General features: G+C 37.6%; 1 protein-coding gene across 10 annotated transcripts in view; it reads right to left on the bottom strand.

The window, feature by feature from the left end:
* The window catches only part of LOC117369572 (casein kinase I), a 59,353-nt gene extending 42,994 nt beyond the window's left edge, over positions 1 to 16,359 (bottom strand). For 2 of the 10 annotated variants that reach the window (XM_033964834.2, XM_055221232.1), the window contains exons 1-2: positions 15,600 to 15,722; positions 11,340 to 12,033 (exon numbers count right to left, since the gene is read on the bottom strand). In XM_033964834.2, the coding sequence (XP_033820725.1) occupies positions 11,340 to 11,567 (228 nt within the window). In that variant the 5' untranslated portion in view covers positions 11,568 to 12,033; positions 15,600 to 15,722. Of the gene's footprint in view, positions 1 to 11,339; positions 12,034 to 15,599; positions 15,789 to 16,212 lie in introns of those variants that run through there. The other 8 variants (XM_055221233.1, XM_033964828.2, XM_055221231.1 and 5 more) reach the window with 8 other exon arrangements.
* Positions 16,360 to 22,608: the final 6,249 nt, after the last annotated feature.

Below are 22,608 nucleotides of genomic sequence, written 5' to 3'. Positions count from 1 at the left end.
TCTTTATAAGGAAGATTCAATGGTCCAATCACTCCCAAATTGCAGCTAACTCACTACATACATTCTCCTTTCTGCTGTGAGCCATATATATCCTTAAAAATCTATGTATATATACAACAATTTCTCAAAAACAACACTGACTAAATGATAAAACTACTACTATATTGGTCCATATGTTGCGCTTCAGTATCCAGAAGGCAGAAGTCGCACAAGTTTAAAAGATTCACTCGAACACGGCAAAACGAAATGAATATAACCCATTTAATTCTATTGTTCCATCTATAATGCATGCGCTCATAATCTTGTGAAAACATTAGCGTACAGAGAGAACCAATACTGTGTGGTGCTGGAGCGGAGGGGGAGGCACTTCACCTCTTCTGTGTCGACTGAATCACGATCCTCGGTCACGCATCCTCCAGTGATCACAACATGCTCCACACAGGGTCTTAAAGAGACACCTCTGCAATAAGGCTGCGTTTTAGCGTCATAATAGAAAGCAAATATGTTGTTAAAAATAAATCTAATTGATAAATGTGTGGAATACAAATAGTGACATGTTTCTTTAAGTCATAGGTATCCAAACTTTTTTTACTGAAACATATTCGAAGCGGAGGGCCACAGTCAATACTCTGAGTTCTGTTGGGTGCATTTGACATAGTTTTGACACCACTACACCTTTTAATAAAGCTTGGAACGTTTATTTTATGTCTGTTTCACAATGAAATGTGATATTATTGAGGTTACAGTACTAGAAATTCTTAAATTGCTGTGAAAACGTCTGTATGATCAGTTGGGCCAGGTGAGGTCTGAAGGCCAATAAAAATGGTCTGAGGGCCGCATTTGGCCCCCGGGCTGTAGTTTGAACACCCCTGGCTTAAGTGAATATAGACGATGAACGATAATATTGAAACCAAACCATGAAGTAAAATCATCACCAAAAAGTATTATAAATGTAAAAAAAAAAAAAAAATGTAAATGTAAAAAAAACCAAAAAAAAAAACAGAATGAGCTGCTCCTCTCAAAGTGGAGGAGCAGCGGTTCTTCATCAAGCTCTTCCGCTTACGATCTTGTCATGACCCAGAGCTCATGACCATAGGTGAGGGTAGAAACGTAGATTGAACAGGTAAATCGAGAGCTTTGCCTTTCGACTCAGCTCCTTCTTCACCACAAGCGATTGCATCACTGAAGATGCTGCACCGATCCACCTGTCAATCTCACGCTCCATCCTTCCCTCACTTGTGAGCAAGACCCCGAGATACTTGAACTCCTCCACTTGAGACAGGGGCTCTTCACCCACCTAGAGACGAGAAGCCACCTTTTTTCGGTCGAGAACCATGGCCTCACATTTGTCAGAGCTGGTTCACGATCTTCTACAGTTCAAACTTCATTGTGGTGCAGAAAATGAACCAAATATTTCCCACTAGTACAAAGAAAAAGTCTCACGATAAATGTTTACTCCCAAAAATGATTGTATAGACCTAATCCAAAGAGTCACTCTTCAAAATATTAATATTATAAAAGTTAAGAAACAGACGATAAGTGATATTTTGAGTATGACCAAACCCAAAAACCTCAGATAACACAAAATAAACAAATTCCACTGATAACCATCAAAACCCCTAGAGACACGACTGTAGACTGTTGTGTTTGTGCTTATCTCAAAAATCCATGTGCATTGACAAAGCCATTAGAGCTCTGTATGTGACAACAAAGGACAGTAGGCCTCTATTGACAGAAGCTAATAAAATGGATACTCTCTCCATGTATCAATGTTGCATTTAAGTCTCTTTCTCTGTAGTAAAGTGAACACAAACGTAATAATAATTGAGTGTAGTGGATTAAACATTGCACATGTCAACTGAACAATATCGACTTTTCCCGTACTGATGAATAAGCCTGTCACGTTAACAAATTTTGAAGTATAACACATTGCTCAAGAAAACAGAGATGTTAAATGATAATACTGAACCTAATTTACACTGACGCTAAAGTAGAATTATCCCCAAATGTATGTTATGGTTAAAAAAAACAAATAAATGAATAGCAAAATGAAACACTTCGGTAGTTAGTTTGCATCTATAATGAGTCAAAGTTATTTATTCAACCCTCCACAGCCCAAATCTTATCGTAGAACATGAAAAATGACAAAAAGTTCCCGACTAGTACTAAGAAAAAGTAACCACGATAAACATTGACCTCCTCTGTCATATATTGAACGATAAGTTGAGACTTTGGAGGTAGAGATTAGACTATTTTTGTTTTCAATGAGGCTGATTAAAACATTAAAAGTCTTGATGTTCTTACAGTCATGATTTAAAAATGGTACTGTGCCCATTTTTATTTTTTTTTTTTTTTAAATAATACAGAAAATGTAATCGGAAAGAGTGATCAATGAGAAATTAAAACATGAATCATTTTGCGTCATATCGCCCACACAGCTCTAGACGCGTGGGTGTCCCTTTAAGACGTGGGGCCGTCCAATGGGAGTCCACATTGCAGTTACAGTAGTACCCTGACACCCTGCAGTCTCCAGCACACAGGCGTTTGTCATCAACTGCCCCCCCCTCACACACATACACGCGCGCACACACACACGAACACACTGAACCCCTGTGTGTCAACGAGACCACCAAACAAAGACCACCTTTCAGAGCACTTTTGACCCCCTTCTACTGTCCTGGGCCTCCTCATCTATAACACTGAAGACTGTCACACAGAAGTGATACCCACACAATAAATCTAGTATTGAAACTATACACTAGCGCTGCATTTTTTTTTTGAAACGCCATAATTTCCTCCACGAACAAAAATCTCCCATCTTATTCTGCATAAAACTGCTAACCCTGTAGTTTAGATCTGTACAAACATGTTCTGAAATGTGATTCTTGTATTGGTTTGTCAGTTCATATTCCAGTCTTTCGGTCATTTCTTCTGTTTAATTTAAAATGTGAACTTTGAACAGAATCCCATTACTAAAAGACATGGCTAATCTAATCGCAATACTTGTCATAAAAAGTTGCATCTCCATCTCTTCTTAATCTATATCAGTAGTATTAGAGAGCATCAAAATAAACTACTGATATTAGTTGTGTGTGCATGTGTTGAAGATTATACTGTTGGATCAAAATCTGTATCAAGTATCAACACTTTTTGTTAGTATTGAAACACTGTTGGCAATTTTAGTACTGTGAGAATAATTGGACTAACCTTTATAATCGGTCAATTGTTATTTGGACTGTGTAGACTCTAAAAACACATGACAAAAGACGTTTTATAACAAGGAAGTACAGTGGTATTATTACATGAGAAGGGCAAAAAACAAAACATTAAAAGTCCTATATTACGCAAACCTCAGGTGTGTTTTTGATGAGGAAATGACATTATAACATAGATCAGAAAATAGCGCAATATAGGCCCTTCACTACTAAAATAATCATAGTTGCAGCCATAGTCGATAAGATACGAAAGCGGTGACACCAGGTGCAGCAAAGCTTCACCCGAACGTCCAAATCCGAGTACACTGTTGACGCGTCGCCCTTCTGAACACATTTGCTAATAATTACACGACACCCGAGGACAAAGAGTGCACTTGTGTTCAGTGGAGAGATAGCGGCCTGACACTTATACTGTGGTGAGCAGGCATGGGATAATATTTAACTCCCCGAAACTGCACTTTTATATGAGGAGGGGTCAACTACTTTAGAGAGATTTTAATCAGGAAAGGTCTGCTGAAAATATGAATGTCATATAGGGGACTTTTGGGATTAGTGTTGTCTCAATACTAACATTTGAAACTCAACTTTGATGCTAAGGAATAGACACGATACTCAGCACAGATTCTGATACCTCAATGATAATTAAAATATACAACACAATACACAATTTATTCAAAAGAATGTGATCTTCATCTGCGTAATCCCTCAGTCGTCCATGTACAGTATGTTCCCTAGTCTGTGTGTAAATTAGGCATAGGACGATATTGAAAATTTGTGTTGCGATTATTATGGCCAAAATAATTGCGATTAACGATTATATCACGATAATGATTAAAGTTGCTGACAGTTTAAAAATGTTATAGATATGATTAGAATTTTAATGTTAGGAATGAGTTCCTTGTTTAAACAACTTTTGTATAATTGTACTTCACGTTATCAGTGAAAACAGCTATGACCTAGCGGAGAACATTGTGAATAAACAGGGCCCTCAACAGAAATTTGGGGGCCCGGAACAAGAAGTCTCACAATTTTGGGTCCCTAAAACCCTGGGGCCCGGAACAACAGACCCCCTGTTGACTCTGGTGATACCATGGCTTTGTTTATATTTGTTGGCGATTATCACAATTATAGAAAATGCCCCATGAAACAATTATTGTGTTCCCCTTTTATCACGATAAACGATATTATTGTTTATCGTCCCATCGCCCCTTACAACTCATTCTAAAGTTATTCAGGAAAGTGTCATTTCTGTTGTGTTGATGTGACTTCAGTATCAATACCTGCTCAAGTAAGTATCTACGTTTGACAGTAGTTTTAGTATCGATTAGTATCTGATTTTTGATACTATTGACAACCATATCATCATCCTATTTTTTGGGTAGATTACAACATTTAAAATTGATTTGAAACAAAAAAAAAAAGCCAAATAGTTTGTTCTGTTTGTTCAAATTAGGGCTGAAGGATATGACAGAAAAAAAAAATCACAACTTTTCCTTACATTAATCAATCAATAAAACTTTTTTTTATTTATTTTGTCTTATTTAAAAAATGACTTTCAATATTAGATGCTTAAAAGTCAGTATTACTCATGTTCAGGAAATGAACCCAAAACCAAAAACAGCCAAACGTCTTCCTTCAAAGTCTGACCTCTGCTCCAAACCACATGATTTCACAGACAGAGAAGTGGCTGTGGATCTGTTCATTAAAAACACCCAAGCTGATCATTGACAATTAAAAGTGACCACAACTCAAACTCAATTACAATGTGATTCAGTCGCACAGCCCTATCGTTAAAATGTCACGAGCAGATTTTTATAACCAAACAGTACGAGACAGGAAGTTGTATTGTTTGCTTTAAATGTTCAAATGAATTTAGGGTTTTGATGTGATTCAGCTCACCCTAACCCTTAACTGTAATGAACAAAAAGGTCATAAACAAAGACCAACCCAAACACGTGAATAATAGAATAATAAGCGTCCTGGGCCAACTCAGCTTCCCGCCAAAAGTGAATACAATGAGCTCAGGAGAGGTCAGAGTTCAAATGTTTAGCAGGTGGTGCCTTTAATTTGTTCCAATGTGAAGAAGAGAGGAAGAGGAATGGGTCCGTAGCACAAAATAAGGCGAAGAGGCGGCCCCACCCCAGGGTTCTCCGGGACGGGACGGACAGACACATATGTAGAGACAACTGCAGAGGTCAGAGGCGGTCAGGGGGAAGTCTGACTAAGTGTCCATGACCGTTTTTACAGCCAGCTAAAGACAAATACCGATGGAATATAGCAGAGGAAATGTCTTGTCGCTTGTAACTATCAGAGTTCTCTACTACATCTAGATTAGCGAGTATCATAGCAACCAAAGAGCCAATCAGGAGCGAAGCTGTTGAATAAAAATACCAGGATCATGTAGAGCGGGTCAATACGAACAGTTTAAGACCAAAATGATGAGCCTGACAGCAGCAGTTACAGAGAGAGGTGCGACAGTTTTCTAATGTAAAATGAATTGCAGTCGATGGAGCCAAAGTGCACCCATAATAACTTCCTATTTGAACCGCGGCGGCTAGCAGGTTAGCCATGTCCATTTATATATACACAGTCTATGATTGCTAAAGAGGAATATTACGATAAACGATAATATTGAAACTTGCCACAGACACAAAGCAGGATAATCCCAGTAAACCAATTTTTAAATAGACGGCATTAAAAAGGCCTGAGCTGCACCAAATAAACGGCAGAATGGACCGAAAGCAGCCATAGCAGTTATTTATTCTAATCTCTGCAACTCAAATGTCACATTATTGCATAAAAATGGCAGAAATTTCCCCACTATTGCAAAGAAAAAGTACCCATGATAAATACTAAACCCCAAAATATATTGCTTCAGTTTTTCATATATTGAACGATACGTCAATATTGTAATTATCAATGCAGATGTTTGCTTTAATAGAAAGAAAAACTCTTTTTTAAGCTTTATATAGATTATGTTGAATTGTTTAATCACATAATAAGAGTGAACAAACCATATTTCACATCTCACAATACAACAATAAGGTAAACTGACCAAGCTCAGACCCAGTCCAGTCCAATTACTGCAAATTAAACTGCAGTTAATCAATGTTTTTTGGATTAGCAGAGGCAATAAGTGACATTTATCCTTAGGCCTGTCACGATAGCAAATTTTCAAGTATCGCTGAACTAAATATAGATGATAAATGATAATATTGCAGATTGTCTAGGTCACTCATATAAAATCCCAAGAGCAGACTACAAAAACTATTCTAAATCTACAATATTGTTAAAAAAATCCAGTAGAATGAAACACTTAGTACTTAGTTTGCATCTGAGTCATAGAAGTTATTAACCCAACTTTTTACAGCTCAAATCTTACAAAAAATAACAAAAAATTTCCTAGTAGTCCAAAGAGAAAGCGCCACAATAAATACTGACCCTAAAAAATATTGTTCCAGCTTTCATATATAGCATGATAAATTGATATTGTAATTACCGTGACCATAATCTCAGTACAAACCTTTGCAAAACACAGCATTTACTGAGTATTTCTGGTTCCCTCTTGATTTCTGTATATATTATCATCTCTGTACACGTCAACACGTATTACTTCATATTTGATTACATACAGTTATTATAAATGCCAGATGAGAAGAAGTCAAATGTGTCGGTCTCATTAACAGGATTTGGAGGCTTGTTAACACCTTTAATGCTCTTCCTGGAGGTCTCATTTTCTCACTGCGGAGAGACCAGACGAGCCATGAGAGAGACCAGGGGACCGGGCTACTCATGCCATCTCCACATTTAGCATTTAGACAGTGACAAGGATAAAAATACCAGAGGGGAGTGTTCACAGCGCGGGCAGAGGCAGAGCTGGAGGGATGTGTCAAGTTATCTGGTTCAGAAAACTTGTTAGAAACACAATTTTGAATCAATCAGTACGCCAAAATGTAAAGAGCTTTTGAATCTGTCCATTTATGGCACATTAACTTTACTTTATCATTCAGAATTCAGTTTAAATAAAAGAAAAATCATGATTTCATTGTAGTTTGGTCAGAGTTAATAATAATAAAAACCATGCTGTTTCATCTCTCAGTAACTGTAACACTAAAATTTGATCTTGTAGTGAGTAGGGAGAGTACAGTTTTCACACTAGTGCAGTTGCAGCAGCGTGCTAACCTCTGCTCTGTGAGGTTAGCAAACACTACATGTCCTCTGTGAGATGTGATGTAAGGATAATCCTACACAGAGCAGAGCTGAAAGCGATGTCTGTGTTTACTCAAACTGTAACGCTGATATAAAAAAAAGGGCAAAAAATATTCTCTTTTTGCAGCATTTTTAAAAATTATAAACAATTTACTCAATATTAGGTGCGACGATATATCAAGCCAATATTTGCACTTTTTAGCATTTTTAGAGCTGATGGACTTGTTAAACAAAAAACATAAACCTTTATTTGAACATCAACTCAGTGTATACCGGTAGATAATATACAAGTTTGTCATTTCAAGTCATATTTTGGGCAAAATAATCAAAATTCATATCAGCCCAAAAACATTTGCAGATCTCATTTGCCATCGGCTAGTCTGGATTCTAAACTATAGAAACATCGGTATCGGAACAGGAAAAACTAGATTGGTCCATGTCTACCGATACCCAATATCAACAGAGCAGTGCAGAGACAGAAGATACCGTTTATTTCCTTTAAACACAAACAGCATAAGGTAAAAAAATTATCCAAATGTATTTTTACAGTTACAAAATACAAGTATAATATATGGGACATTTTGGGACATTGGCAAGTAAATCGTCATATAACATCAGTTTATCGGTCAAAATGTGAAATCATCTGAACTGTTACCTTAGAAGCCAATATCCAGTACACCAACATTTTCAATATCGGCACAAATATCCAATACCAGTATCGTATCGGTGCATCCCTGTTCTAAACATCAGTATCGGAATCAGCCATGAGAAATTGAATTGAGCTCTACTTTTGCACATCCTTAAAACATATAAGATTGTTTTTGAATAATCTGCTCACCTTTAGCCAAACCTAATCTAGTCAAATGTCTAAATGCTAAATTATTCACTGATGTATTACTAATATGTATGACAAGGTTTACCAGTCATAAACAAAACCTCTCTCCTCAAAAATAATTATTGCGTAAAGATTTCATAAAGCATTAGTCAGACAGTAGTAAAGTTAGGCCTGTCACAATAATTACTATAATTATCGACTTATTGTTCTATACATGAATGCTAGAACAACATGTTTTTGAGCTCAATATTTATCCTGAGTACATTTTCTTTGCAATAATGTGGAGATTTTTGCTATTCTTGTTGTAATATGATGAGATCTGAGCTACAGAGGATTAAATAAGTAACTTTTAAGGGCGAATTATTGGTTCAACCTGCCATTTATTTGTTGTAGCTCAGGTATTTTAAACGGACCTGTATTACACGAAATGGTTATGTAATATTGTTGCCTCCTCAAAAACCTACCCAGAGTTGTGTTTTGTTTCATTCACACATGTTTGGTGATCTAGACAGACTAGTAATGCAGGATAACACAAAGATCAAAATGCTCTGTTCCACCTTGTGATGTCATATTGTGGTAGTTTTCAAGTTATCAGCTACATTTTACCTTTAATTCAGTAGAGATTGGCAATTCCAGGGTTATCTTGAGAAGAACTCAGCCTAAACATGCAGAGTGTGTGTGTGTTCAACATGTGTGAATGAAACAAAACACAACTCCAGGTATGTTTGTGATGAGGAAACATTATAACATAGATCAGAAAATTGTGTAATATGGGTGCTTTAGTCTATTTTAAAATTGGTTTACTGGGATTATCCTGCTGTGTGTCAGTGTCATAAAGCTGTTTCAATATTAACATTTATCGTGGTATTACCCTGTAGTGATATAGCGTGCTTCAAAACGTGTTTTCGTGACAGGTTTAAGTACAGTTCTGCTCTGCTATATTTGTGTAACGTGATGGAACAGGGAGGGAGGATCAACTTTTCTGCAGAGGTGTTATAGAGTTATAGAGACATTACGGAGGACCCAGAGGCCGTGACATCTGGGCTCCTTCTCTAGGCCACCGCCGCAGCCTCTTTTCATGCTGACACAGAACATAAAGAGTAAATTATTGATTGCTGCTGGACCTGGTGTTAGCACAAAAGAGAAGAGCACTTCACAGTGATTTAATATCGTTACAGTAAGGGCGGTAAGCACATAAACTGTCACGGAAGTTTTAAAAATGAGGCTATTTTATTAAAAAAGCATAAACGCTAGCGCAGTTTTATGGGGCAATAAAAATGGTGAAGTGTCTCAACTTTGCAGTGAGATAATGAAGTTATGTATTTGGTTCAGAAGACACAAAGTACTTAACTTCAAATCAAAGAGATACGTTTTGAAAATGTGTCCCTTGGAGCTACAGAAAGCACACTCACAATGTTTCGATAAACGAGTGTATAATTCAAACGCCCTGTATCAGATTTTTTTTCCACGTGTTTTAGCAAAATGTGTCTTGCCCCAGTACAGATATATATAGCTCTTGAGGTCAAAATAAATCCGCTGTGCACTGTCTGGATCTAATTATAAAGCATTTTACTGTCCGAGAATAAGTGCAAAAGAAGTGATCTCTGAAAGTTGTGCTTATAAACTCATCACGGTGAATAATTAGGACGCTCAGCATGCGTAAGGTAAGTGAGGAATAATTTTGGACTATTGCATGAACTAGATCTGTTTTTCACATTTGTTGAAAAGGCAGTAAAAGTCAAGTTCAGTGCCTTTAACCTCTACCTTGTATTCTTTCATGTACATACTCGATATAGGGTTTCTTGTGTTATCAGCTGCTCTTCCTTCCTCCTTTGATATGGATAAGTCTGGTTCACTTATTAACACCTTATCACAAGACTAAAGAGGACAGCCTATGGATTACTCTGTTTGACTTTCAACCGCCGTAGGGAAAGACCTTGTAAAATGCGTACATTATAATGTGCATTTAAGCTGTGTGTGTGAAATTGTTGTCCAAGCAAACTTTTACTAAAAATGTGACTGTGACGTAAATAAAAAAAGTCACATTCACAGGACAGAAATTAACCTTTCGAAAATAGCTTTGGAATGATCTTGAGCTGTATCAGAAAAAGTATAAGACCACGTAGAGTAGTTTACGCCCATGGACTACTACAGAACCTACCTGGCCGACTGAGGGATTACACAGATAGAAAGCCACATGGGAATATAAAAAGTACTATGATTTAATGTTGAAAATCACATTCTATGATCTAAAGAAAGAGTGATTTTTATTAAGATCATGGTGTTGAAATCAGTCAAGTCTATTCCTACTCAAAACTACTCTACACTCATGTGGCTTGTTTCTTGTAAGTAAAAATCTTGTATCTTGTAATGTAAAATCTACATGTAAAATCTAGATGACAGTCCAAAATAACTACTAAAAACAAACCCAAACCATAACCCACAAGTGAGGAACAATGTCTGAGTCCTGTCCACTTCCTTCTCTCGGTCTGACCTTTACCCATGACGGAGGAACAACTGTTAGAGATATTCACGGACAGTTGCTTTGATATGGGTCTCATCCAACAAAATGCCTTTTAAAATGTATAGGCGATAGGGAGTTTTTTCACAAATCAATCCCTCATTGTACTGACACAATTCAATACATTTTCGACATACGAAGAACCGACACAAATACATCATGTTTCCTGTCTATTTTTTATGCTAATTATGATCAAATATAGCAGAGTTTCGGCCTTGTGTGCGTGTATTAAGTCACTAAGTCATCATCATGAATTTGATATAATATTTTACAACATGATGTAAAAGAACTAGAAGAAGTTAAACTCAAACCGTATAAACTTTCTCAATAACTACACAATAATTCTCCTGTTGTCATTAAATCCACAGGTACTGCATCATGTTTAACACCATTCTGAGGAACATTCTAGGCAAAGAAAAACATCTCCACAGACACAAACATATGACAAACGCTCCATCAGAAAAGGTCCATAGTGCAACTTTAGGATCACCTACCTACCACCTACCATAATATATTCTTTAAAGTTTTTTTTATTTGCGTGTGCAGGCAGGATACTCACCAGCTTGATGGCCACATATTCGTTAGTGTACAGATTTTTCCCCAGACGGAGCTCCCCGAAATTCCCACAGCCGATTTTCTTCCCGACGCGGAAGTTGGGTCCGACCATGAGCACTCCGGAGTTGGTCCCTGAACTGCGGCCCCCATGTCCAGTCCTGCTGCCTGCCGTCTTAGACATCTTTTTGCTTTCTTCGGTATCTCCTTTGCCCCCTTTTTTATCAAAATCCATAAGCTTGTGATACCCTGGCCTCTCCACGGTTATTTTCCAGCCATGCAAACCATAGAAACTCCAATTACACCAGAAGAGTAGTAAATTGGGGCTAGAGAAAGTCAAAGTATTTTCAGTTAAAAGACACTTGTATGAGTTAAGTGTCTTCCCGCAATTTTCCTTGACGATTACATACAAATTTACAAATCCTAGGTGCTAGATTTCCATGTTGAGAGGAGGGAGATGGGTAGCCAGTGCAGGGACGTTAGCACAGATGTATTATTAGCCGTTGAAGTGCACTCCGCAAGCCAGCTACTGCGTCCACAAGGCCACTCGGAAACATCTCCCGGAGTGCTGTCTCCCTCTGGTCAGCCTTCAGTGGGGGACAGGACGGGCGCCATGTTCAGGACGTCCAGCGGTGAGGCAACCCTGGGACAACTGCAGCAGGGCGAGGGGTAGAAGGATGGTGCAGAGGTTTGGACCGGATCTGTTAAGTGTACAAAACAAATAAGTGTATTAGGTTGTGTAAAAAAAAAAACAGTCTGATTACCCACTACTTTTTTCACTTGCCAGCTGAGAGGTGAGCGATGTTGACAAAATAAAAACTCCTCAGTATTTTGATAACAATATTCAGCATTATTATGTCAAACAAAAATATATGAAACATGTCCATGAATGAATTTAGTTGAGGTTTTGAAATCAGACAAATGTTAAATGAAAAAATCCTAATTAACATTCACAGTATTATGAATATTTTGATATATTTTTAACATACATTTACTCTCCAAAGAGCAGATGTAATGAACTCAACTTTCAAATTGACAGAATGGATTCATTCTGAGGTGTTGAATAATTTTTTAGTCCCATTACAATATTCATGGGTTTCAGCTTCCTGTTATAAGCAACATTTTGAGCAAGTTTAAATCTTCAAAAGGTAGGATTGTTTAAAATGTTAATTGCTACGCCAACGGTCCTAATTTTTCATCATCCTGAAACCCATGGATACTTGACACTGGTATTATTAAACAAACTGCAGATTAGGCAAAGGCATAACACTTACGCTACATTTAAAAGAATGTGAAACTTTCCTACAGTTTCAAAAACACCAACAGAGAGAATTGTTAACACCATTTCCCACAGCTTTATAGAGACTAGTATGGTGGAACAGGCAATCATTATTATTTGAATCCATTTACTGAGTTGAAAATAAATGTCACTCATTGTTGATAAAAACTGACACTGATATAATTACTTCTACATTAATTCATTTTTGTTTTACCAATATTTTGTTCAACTTGCTTTTAGAAAGTGAGGGCAAAACTAAACTATGGGGGGTCTACTCTATAATGGGAAAAAAAAAAAACGTTTACAATTTTGCATTGTCAGTAATCTGTCCCTTCTTTCCCCCACGTGAGCCGGTCTAACTCGTCTCTTTGGTCTCGACGGTGGTCTGAGGGAGCAGATAGAGGAGTACAGTGCAGTCTCAGTGATGGACAGTCTCTATGGAAAGACACTTACACGGATCAATGACCAGTGTAATGCCTCATCCCATCATGTCGCCCGGACCATTGGAGTACTATTATAGGAGGACTTTGGACAATAAAGTGAAAACCCAGTTGAGTAGTAACCTGTCGTCTCATCAGGGTTTCAAAACTCATCGACATCATTTCCCTGTGTTCAATAGTAACTTCCCATTTGTGTTTGTTGATGCAGTCCATATGAGGAAAGCAATTAACTAATATCATTTGCATACAATCTTATGAATTTGGTTATGCAAAGATGTAAACTTTTGCCATCAGCGTGCAAGCGCGATTTGAATCATTATACATATTCTATAGTAGTTCTCACACTGTGGTACATCTAGACCTGTCACAATAACAAATACTGAAGAGTGATATATTCATACAGAGAAATATAAATGAGAGAAATATAATGATAAATGATAATACTAAAAAAACTACTTCATGCCAGTGATACAATAACAATAAGGCAAGATAATCCTTGAAACCATTTTTAAATAGACATCATTCAAAAAGCCTGAGCTGGAACAAATAGAGTAAAATGAAACAGTAAATTGCCATAGACGTTAGTTATACAACCCTCTACAGCTTAAATCTTATTGTATTACAACAAAAATACCTAATATCTCCCCACTTTTACAAAGACAATGTATACACGATACTTACCGGGCCACAAAATATATTATTCCAGCTTTCTTATATTGAACGCTAAGTCAATATAGTAAATATCATGACAGGCCTAAGTATGTGAGCTTGGGGCTGAGAGAGATATGAAAATAATTAGTAAATAGGAAGGACTGTGCTTATTTGGCCAGCATAATCGTTATTCCCATGTCTATGCTGTCTTGTTTTTAAAAAAAAAGTTGCCCTGGAGTTTAGAACTCTATAAACATGTTCAGAAATGCATGCAATTCTTGTATTAGTTCAGGCGTTCACATTTCAGTCATCAAATGTTAAGGCTCCAGGGCGTATTTAAAATGTGAATTTTGAACAGAATCTTACTGTCAAAACATAAATCATGAATTATATCATAATGGTTGTAAGACAAATTGCAATACATTTTCCAAAATTGTTCAACCCTACACAAGCTTCTTCCGATAATGCGGGGATTCCTCTGCAGCCAATTTAATCATTTTTTGTCTTCTTTTCAGTTCAGTCCTTGTTTAGAACTAGTATAGCTAGTGAGCGTAGTCCAAATTTAGACCCAGTTTAGCCCTAAATTAGACCTGGTAGAGTCCTGGTTTAGATCTAGCATTATTTGAAAAGGCTAAATATTTCGTAGGTGATTCTTGGAGTGAAAAGTTTGAGGACCACTAATGTAGATCGCAATTTGAAGTCAAGTATCACCGTATTATTCCAAATACAGTGCGTTTGTGGAAAGTTCAGCAAACAGAAATGAGTTTACATACACATTGTCCAGTATAATGTGTGTTGTAATTGTCTGGCAGATGTTCTCCAAAACAGACCCGGCTGTCTCAGGTAACTGCACACTGACAAAGATCAGCACTGTCATGATACAGGAAGTAGTTTCTGTTCAGATCAGCTGTTAGTGATCCACAAGGCACAAGCTCAATACCCTCTTAAGTGCTCTAAACTGAATTTCACTACAATTATTTAAAGTTAAAGTCAATAGTTCATTCATCAATCAAATATGGTGGTTCATAAAATCTATGGCCAGGCAACAAAGGTTTTAAATATCAACTACTGTGACTTGTGTGCACATTACATCACTCTGAATTCTAATTTACCTTATCTAATAAACAGGTTACAGTCATACATACACCTCCTCAACTTGTTATTTCCTTTTGGTCAGTGGCAGTACAAAATAATTGCTAATTGGCGTTAAGTCAATACAAGCTTATGATTTAACACAGCTAATACTATTCTGTAATACAGTTTGTCCTTCCACACATCAAGTAGAATGTTTCATACAAATATACCTGTTTAATGCTTTATCTGGAGATCTATGTTTTATGTAAACAGCTAAATATTCTGCATTAGCAAATGGTGGTGATACGTGTCTGCAAAAAGCGTAGGATTGACACGAGCTGGTCTCACAGACGAGGCCAGGTCTCTTTAGCCTTCTTTGCCTTATGAACATCTTTTTCCCTGTTGTAACATGTAACTATAAGCCTTACATTTCATTCTACCATTGGCATTCATTGTGTTAAACATGATTTCGCAAAGATTACCGAGAAGCAGTGTCAGTAAACGGAGCTAGCTCAGTTAGCACTCACTTATCAAAAACACCGTTCCTGCGAGGCCTCACGAAATCGGCAAAAGCTTAACAAAAATAAGGGAATACCAATAGACAACATCTCAATTACAGATTTTAGACAGCTAAGTCTTTAACAAACCGACGCAGATTGACCGAGGCAAAACGGGACGGAGCATAAAATATTCATTGATCGACAGCGTCCAAGCTACATGAACCCACAGGCTTAATACCTTGTAAATAACACATATCTCCGGAGTTGTAACGAATGTCATCAAAAGGATTCATAGTATCGTGTATAAAAAGTTATTATTTCACCTGAGCGCGCCGTTTAGACCTCAGATTGCAGCTATATCGTTAGCCATTATTCTCAATAAGGTGGCCACTGCCGGGCAACTCCTTAATCCTAAACAACCCACTGCACAGCCTGGGCTTCTTTAGCGCTTAGCTTCAGTTAGCCACCGATACTACCCGATCTGTGTCACAAGTGATCTGCGCATGCGCCACTCGTTCTGCAATCTTGGATACGGCAATCGTACCTGGACAAACATCCTAATATCGCCGTTTCATGTATTACAATTTGGTTAAAATACATGTATTAACAACTACTATTTTATTGTAACACTCGAAAACAAACGCTTAATCAACAGGCTCTATTAAAGTACTGACATTCAGTAAATGATAGCGAAGCCAGCGTGGTTTTGGCACCAGTCTGTAAAAATCTCTTTTTTGTGGGCAGACTTACATTAACCAAGTTTGGTAGAAATTGGGACAGATGTGTTTGCCCAGGAGCGTAATTTTATTCCTGACGCAGATCGGGTAGTATCATTTTAGCGGTAGAAGCTAGCACACGAAACGTTAGAAACAAACGAAGGCAATGAGTGACCATGAATACGATGAAGACTTTTGCCACAAATAAAAGACGTATTACCTTTAACTGCAATTCATATGAAGATGGTCGTGTCATAAATCCTTGATCGCGTGAATATTTTTCATCTCTGTAATCCTCCAGTTGCAATGATTTTGCTGTGGTCTCTTTAAGCCGCTCCGCTGCTGATGGTGGCCAGGTGCAGCGTCACTGAGCGTCACTACGCAGTTTACGCAACACGACGCACGTAACCAGTGTTTGGTGAATACCACTAAACGTAATGAAAATGCTTTATTATGCTTTTATAATAACAAACCAAATATAATACTGAAATACCGTTAGATGAATTAATTTAATAATTCTAAAAAGCCCTTGTATAGCCGATAAGAAAATACTATGTCTCTTTAGGACAAATTAGGCAATATTTATCTTTAAAAATAAATTAATAATAGGCCAGAAGAAACCAGTGAATGAAAATATTGCATTTGTAACAATAACTGTTGTTATTATTATGTTCTTGTGGAAAGGTCAATTATAAAACTCATTATTTCTGTACTTTATTTGATGTTATCCAGCCTATAAACTGAAATGTACCTATACCACATACTTATATAATACATCATTTATAGGCAAATCAAAGCCTGTCATAGAGGCCCTGGCAAAATGCATTTTACTGAAGTTCACTTGAAGTGTGAAATGAATCATAAGAACAACCACTGTTTCACTGAATTATATGCTAAAAATAGCAGTTTAATGAAAAGTGAATCATCATAAAATGACTAGTTATGAACTAATGCCCTATAAACTTTTATATTTATTTCAAAATTCTGCCTAAACCAACTGACAACACAAAACTGGGAATAATAAGAATCAATACAAATAAGATTTTTACAATAAAAAAACAATCAGTTCCACAGTGTCTTATAGTGTTACTAAGCGAAACAAAAAGTGAAACATGTATTTCACACATTCATTTTGATTTACAATTAGAAGTTTGTTGTGCCTCTGCGCGCACAATAGGAGTCCATCATTGAAACCACAGATGTGACAGATGTTGTGGTTACAGTCCCAGGTGAGGGTAGGCCTTGTTAACTGAGGGAGTGTGAATGGAAAAGCTACAGTTTTTAGTTATGGACGATAGTGAAGCCCCTAAGGCGCAGCGCTGGGGATGCACAAAGGGCCATAACATGGGGGGCAGGGCCAGCTCCGCTCTCAGCATTCCTCCAACAAGCTGCTGCTGCTGGGGAGGTGAGTGTCTGAAACCAGCAAACTGAGGAGGGAAATGTAGTCCAAGATAATGATTTTCAGAGTCCAAAGAAGGCAGAAGTTTATGTTTTTTGTCTATATTTGAGGATCGAGGAGAAGAAGGGGGTCTGTGGGTAGTGGAGGGAGATGTAATAGTAGTTTCTTGTTCTTCTACAGGTGTCATTTTGTGGTTTTGTTCAGAAGCTTCGTACAAACTGAGATCATTGGAGAGAGGAGAGGACTTCTGGCCCTTACGGAACTTGGCTCTTCTATTTTTGAACCATACCTGAAAATAAAAGGCGAACATTAGAGAGAGGGATGCTGACACATTAGAATATTATGCATGAAAGTACAATTCAATTATAGATTAATTTAAAATGTGTTTTTTTTATTCAGGAAAAAATGTAATAGGACAAAAATAGTATACCAAAAGTGAAAACATTGTTAAGATGAAAAAAATGTATTGTGTTAAATCTTTAAAGCCCTTTACAAACACTGCACACACATCGCTAAGTGTTATGTGTAAGTACAGCAAATATAAATGTCTGATTTCTAGGCTTATCAGTCAAGTTTTTTGGACAAATGCATTATACATTACTGAGATTAACTGGATTCTACCCTCTCACTGGGAGTTAACAGAAACAAGAAGTGTGGTTCTAAATTAATCCGATCATTATCTGATTTCGGAAGTTATCAGATTACAGTGACATCTGATGTGAGTAATCTGATTCCTTTCTGTTCACACCTGTGCAGTTTTTGACAAGGAACACTGTGCAAAAAGAGCAAAATAATGACAAAAGAGTCACCAGAAACACTTTGGTGATGAGATTTTGGTGCATGTAAACAACACACTCATAATCAGGTTTAATTATTATTATTTTTACCTGAATGCGAGCCTCAGGCAGGTTGGTGCAGAGGGCTAGTTTCTCTCTCATGCTCACGTCTGGATACTGTGTCTGTGTGAAGGCCCTCTCCAGAGCCTGAAGCTGGGACACAGAGAAGGCTGTGCGACTGCGCCTCTGCTTCTGTGGGCTGCCGTAGCGCGCCTCCAGGAGCAGCTCTGAGCATACACAAGGAGAAATCATGATTATAGTCTCATTATAATGAACATAATGTATGATGAGGTGTCAGTGCTCACAGCTGAGCTCGTCCAACCCAAAGGTCAGAGACTGGATTCCTGCTGTTGTGTTTTTAGGCAAGATACTCCTTGCCTCGTATGAATATAGTGCTTGTGTGTGTGAGAGTGTGTGAGTGATTGCTGCTGGTCAGAAGGCCTCATAGTGTAGACTGGCAGCCTTGCTTCTGCCAGTCTGCCCCAGGGCAGCTGTGGCAGCAGTAGCAGTGTGGAGTTAATGAAACGTGCAAAAAGCCTCCAAAGCACTTTTATCCAACTACACAACACAGAGTGCATTCTAATTATTCTCTCATCTCAATGAATCCTTAAGGGGATTTAGAATTAAAGATGGACTATGTAACCTTTTTGGTGGAGGGCTATGCCGGTTACCAGGCGACAGAGCCCACCCGAAAAGTGACATAATGCACCTTTAAATTTGTGGCCATTCTAAGGAATAACAATAGAGATCTTAATTACATTTGTGCTGCTTTTTGCACAGACAAAACAACTGCCCCACGTGTCTCTGCCTCTGTGAGTTTAAAGTTTATCTGAAGAAGCTCTACCTCATGGAGCATAAACTAGTCACATTATTTACTGTGAGAGTCGTGACCTACCAGCCAGCCTCTCTGCCACAGACAGCGTGTGCACAGCGGGCGTGTGCACGCTGTGCTCTGCGGAGTACACGTGGTGCTGCTGCGCCACCTGCTGGTGAAGGTCATATAACATCGCGTGGACCGCGTGCAGAGGGAGGACTGCAGCGTCAGGGCCACTGCACAAACCCAGAGAGTTCATGGAGACCTGAGGGGAAATGTTTAGAGTGAGTCTGTTTGGTACTGCCACAGGTAACTTTATTAAAACCTTCAATGTAAATGATGAACACTTTTAACAAACACAGCCACGTAAGCCTGTAAGAAGATTTAAGTGTCTAAAAATATTTGTTCTTGGATTTTTTATTTTTTATTTTTTTATTAAAGTGCCAAGAGTAACAGTCTAACCACCTCGACCCAACTGATGTATCTTCCACCTGCATCAAGAAGAGGCACTGCACTGGACACATGCAACTCATGAAGCAATATTCACCTTATCTTAATAATCACCTTAGATTTCTGTCATTGTTTGGACATTTTAATGCTCTATAACCTTAATTTCTGTGTAAATTCAATGTTCTAGCCCATCAGTTGAATAGCGCCTTTAAGAAGACAAAGTCTGGGCTGGATAAACGCTGTTTTGGACTTATCCAGTGTCTTAAATATTTCAAACCCTCTTTACATTCCTCAATAACAGCCTGGGTAAGTCCTCTTCACTCTGCCCCTTTAACCTGAGAACAGACGCTGCAGAAGTGGCAACAACAAGGTCACAAGAAAAGCTAAATAGATATAAAATACTTACCATTTCCAAAAAAAACAACCAAAAAACCCCAAAATAAACCAGTACATGTTTAAGTACCTGATTACCTGTTGTTTTTATAGCAGACATAGTATTATTAACAGTACTAGTTGTAGTAGTTGTAGTATTACATGTTTAATACATGTTTAAGTACCTGTTTACTTAAGTAGCAGTAGTAGAAACCTGCTAGTTGTAGTTACAGTATTCGTATTAGTATCGAATAATAATTGACTAATGTTTCTTTAAGCATGCGAAAAACTTTAAATACACATAACCACATACACCATGACATGTTTAAGTACCTGATTACCTGTAGCAGTTGGATTAGCAGAAGTAGATACAGTTGTAGTAGTAAAAGTAGCAGTAGGATACCAGCTGTAGATGTAGTATTAGTATTAGTCTCTTTGTAACCACACATAACACAAATACATGGTTAAGCACCTGTTTACCTGCAGTGTTGGTAGTAGCAGAAATAGTTGCAGAAGTAGCAGTACTAGTTGTAGTTGCAGTAGTAGTAGCAGTAGTAGTAAACCTCCAGTAATTTCGTGCTTGTCTTTAAGCCTTATCCCAGCAACCCGAGCTCTTTGTGGTGGATCTAATTCTCTGCTGCATATTCTCACCCAACTCTTTAAGTAGCATTTGCCCAGACTCCCTGTCCCATTAGCCAATAGAAAGAAAGGTATTAGCCGGGATTATGGGATGAGGGGAGAGAGGGGGGGATGCGAGCAGCTCAAGTTTTTTTCAAACTATTGAACTTGAGAGATTTATGCCACAGATCCCCCTACAAGGCGCCGTTTCATTCGTCCCTGTTAAAACAATTAGGACAATGTGGTGCCTAATCTCCCAGGCAGGACGGATTCAAATAGCAGCCAGCGATTGTCCTCCTGTCTCCCATGCAACCCCGGGGACTTCACAGAGGGCTTGTATTTGATAACACTGGATATATTTTACCTATTATATGAAGTTAATCTGCGCATTCGTGGGGTTTAAACATGGATATTTCAGAGAGAAGACAAGTGACTTTATATTTTACTGCATTTAATGAACAGTTCTATAGAGTTACATTGATAATAAGCAGCACAAGGCAAGAACTTTGGAATATGTGATATAAAAAAGTCTGTGATAGTCAATGTACTTTTAATTGACTAATTTCAGGCATGTAAGCAGTAGCAGAAGTACCAACAGTAGTAGCTATAGTAGTTGTATTAGTATTAGGAGTAGTAATAGTAATCAGTAGTGGAAGGTAACAAGGTGCAACTAGTAAAGTACGGTGCTTAAGTAGATATTAGAATAGGCATCTGTACTTTGCTTACTGCATACTTTTTACTTTTACTTCACTACATTTGAGAGCACGTATCTGTACTTTCTACTCAACTACATTTTTTAACTGGACTGAAAAGTAAAAAGTACTTTTCATACGGTTTAAGGCGTTACTTTTTACAGTTGAGCAAACAAAAATAAGTACTATGTATTTATATTGTTACTGTTGACCAAAATATGTGTAATTTTTTCATCTATATAAACTACATTTACCACGTAAACAAATAGACAACACTTGTGCGAAATACTTTTACTCAAGTAGATGTTCATGTGATACCTTTACTTTTACTTGAGTAACTTTTTACCTCTGTATCTGTACTTTTACTTATGTAACAAAAGAGTACTTTATCCACCACTGGTAGTAATAGTGTAGTTTATGGGTATTGTGGATTCTTACACCAGAACGAAGGACCAAAAAAGTCCTATAAACAAACTGACAAACTTAAGTCTATGGTCAGCTCATCTCATAACTACAACCTCTGAGAAGTATTTGGGTAGTAGTTGTAGATACTAGTAGAAGCAACAGTAGTGATAGTAGAAGTAGTAGCAGCAATAGAAGTACCAACAGTACTAGCAGTAGTTATAGTAGGAATATAGTTGTATTTGTAGTAATAGTAACAAGTGTTCGCAGTAGTAGCCACAGTAGTAGTTGTTGTAGCAGTAGTATTAATAGAATTGTAGTAGAAGTAGTAACAGTAGTTGCATGAGTAGTAGTAATAGTAGTAGTAGTCACATTAGAAGTGCTAGTATCAGTACTAATAGTAGATACAGCAGCAGCAGTAGTTGTAGCAGTAGTACTAATAGCAGAATTGCAGTAGAAGTAGTAAGAGTAGTTGCATTAGTAGTAGCAGTAGTAGTAGGAGCAGCCATAGTAGAAGTGCCAATATCAGTACTAGTAGTAATTACAGCAGCAGTAGCAGTTGTAGCAGTAGTATTATAGTAGAAGTAGTAATAGTAGTAGTAGTAGCCACATTAGAAGAGCCAATATCAGTACTAATAGTAGTTGTAGCAGTAGTACTAATAGTAGAATTGTAGTAGCAGAAGTAGTAGTTGCATCAGTAGTAGCAGTAGTAGTAATAGTAGTTGCATCAGTAGTAGCAGTAGTAGTAGGAGTAGTAGGAGTATCCACAGTAGAAGTGCCAATATCAGTACTAGTAGTAGTTACAGCAGCAGTAGCAGTTGTAGCAGTAGTATTATAGTAGAAGTAGTAATAGTAGTAGTAGTAGCCACATTAGAAGTGCCAATATCAGTACTAATAGTAGTTGTAGTGTAGCAGTAGTATTATAGTAGAAGTAGTAATAGTAGTAGTAGTAGCCACATTAGAAGTGCCAATATCAGTACTAATAGTAGTTGTAGCAGTAGTATTAATAGTAGAATTGTAGTAGCAGTAGAAG

Source organism: Periophthalmus magnuspinnatus, chromosome 4 (genome assembly GCF_009829125.3).
Source record: "Periophthalmus magnuspinnatus isolate fPerMag1 chromosome 4, fPerMag1.2.pri, whole genome shotgun sequence".
Taxonomy (NCBI): Eukaryota; Metazoa; Chordata; class Actinopteri; order Gobiiformes; family Gobiidae; genus Periophthalmus; species Periophthalmus magnuspinnatus.
This window is presented reverse-complemented; position numbering and strand designations above follow the sequence as displayed.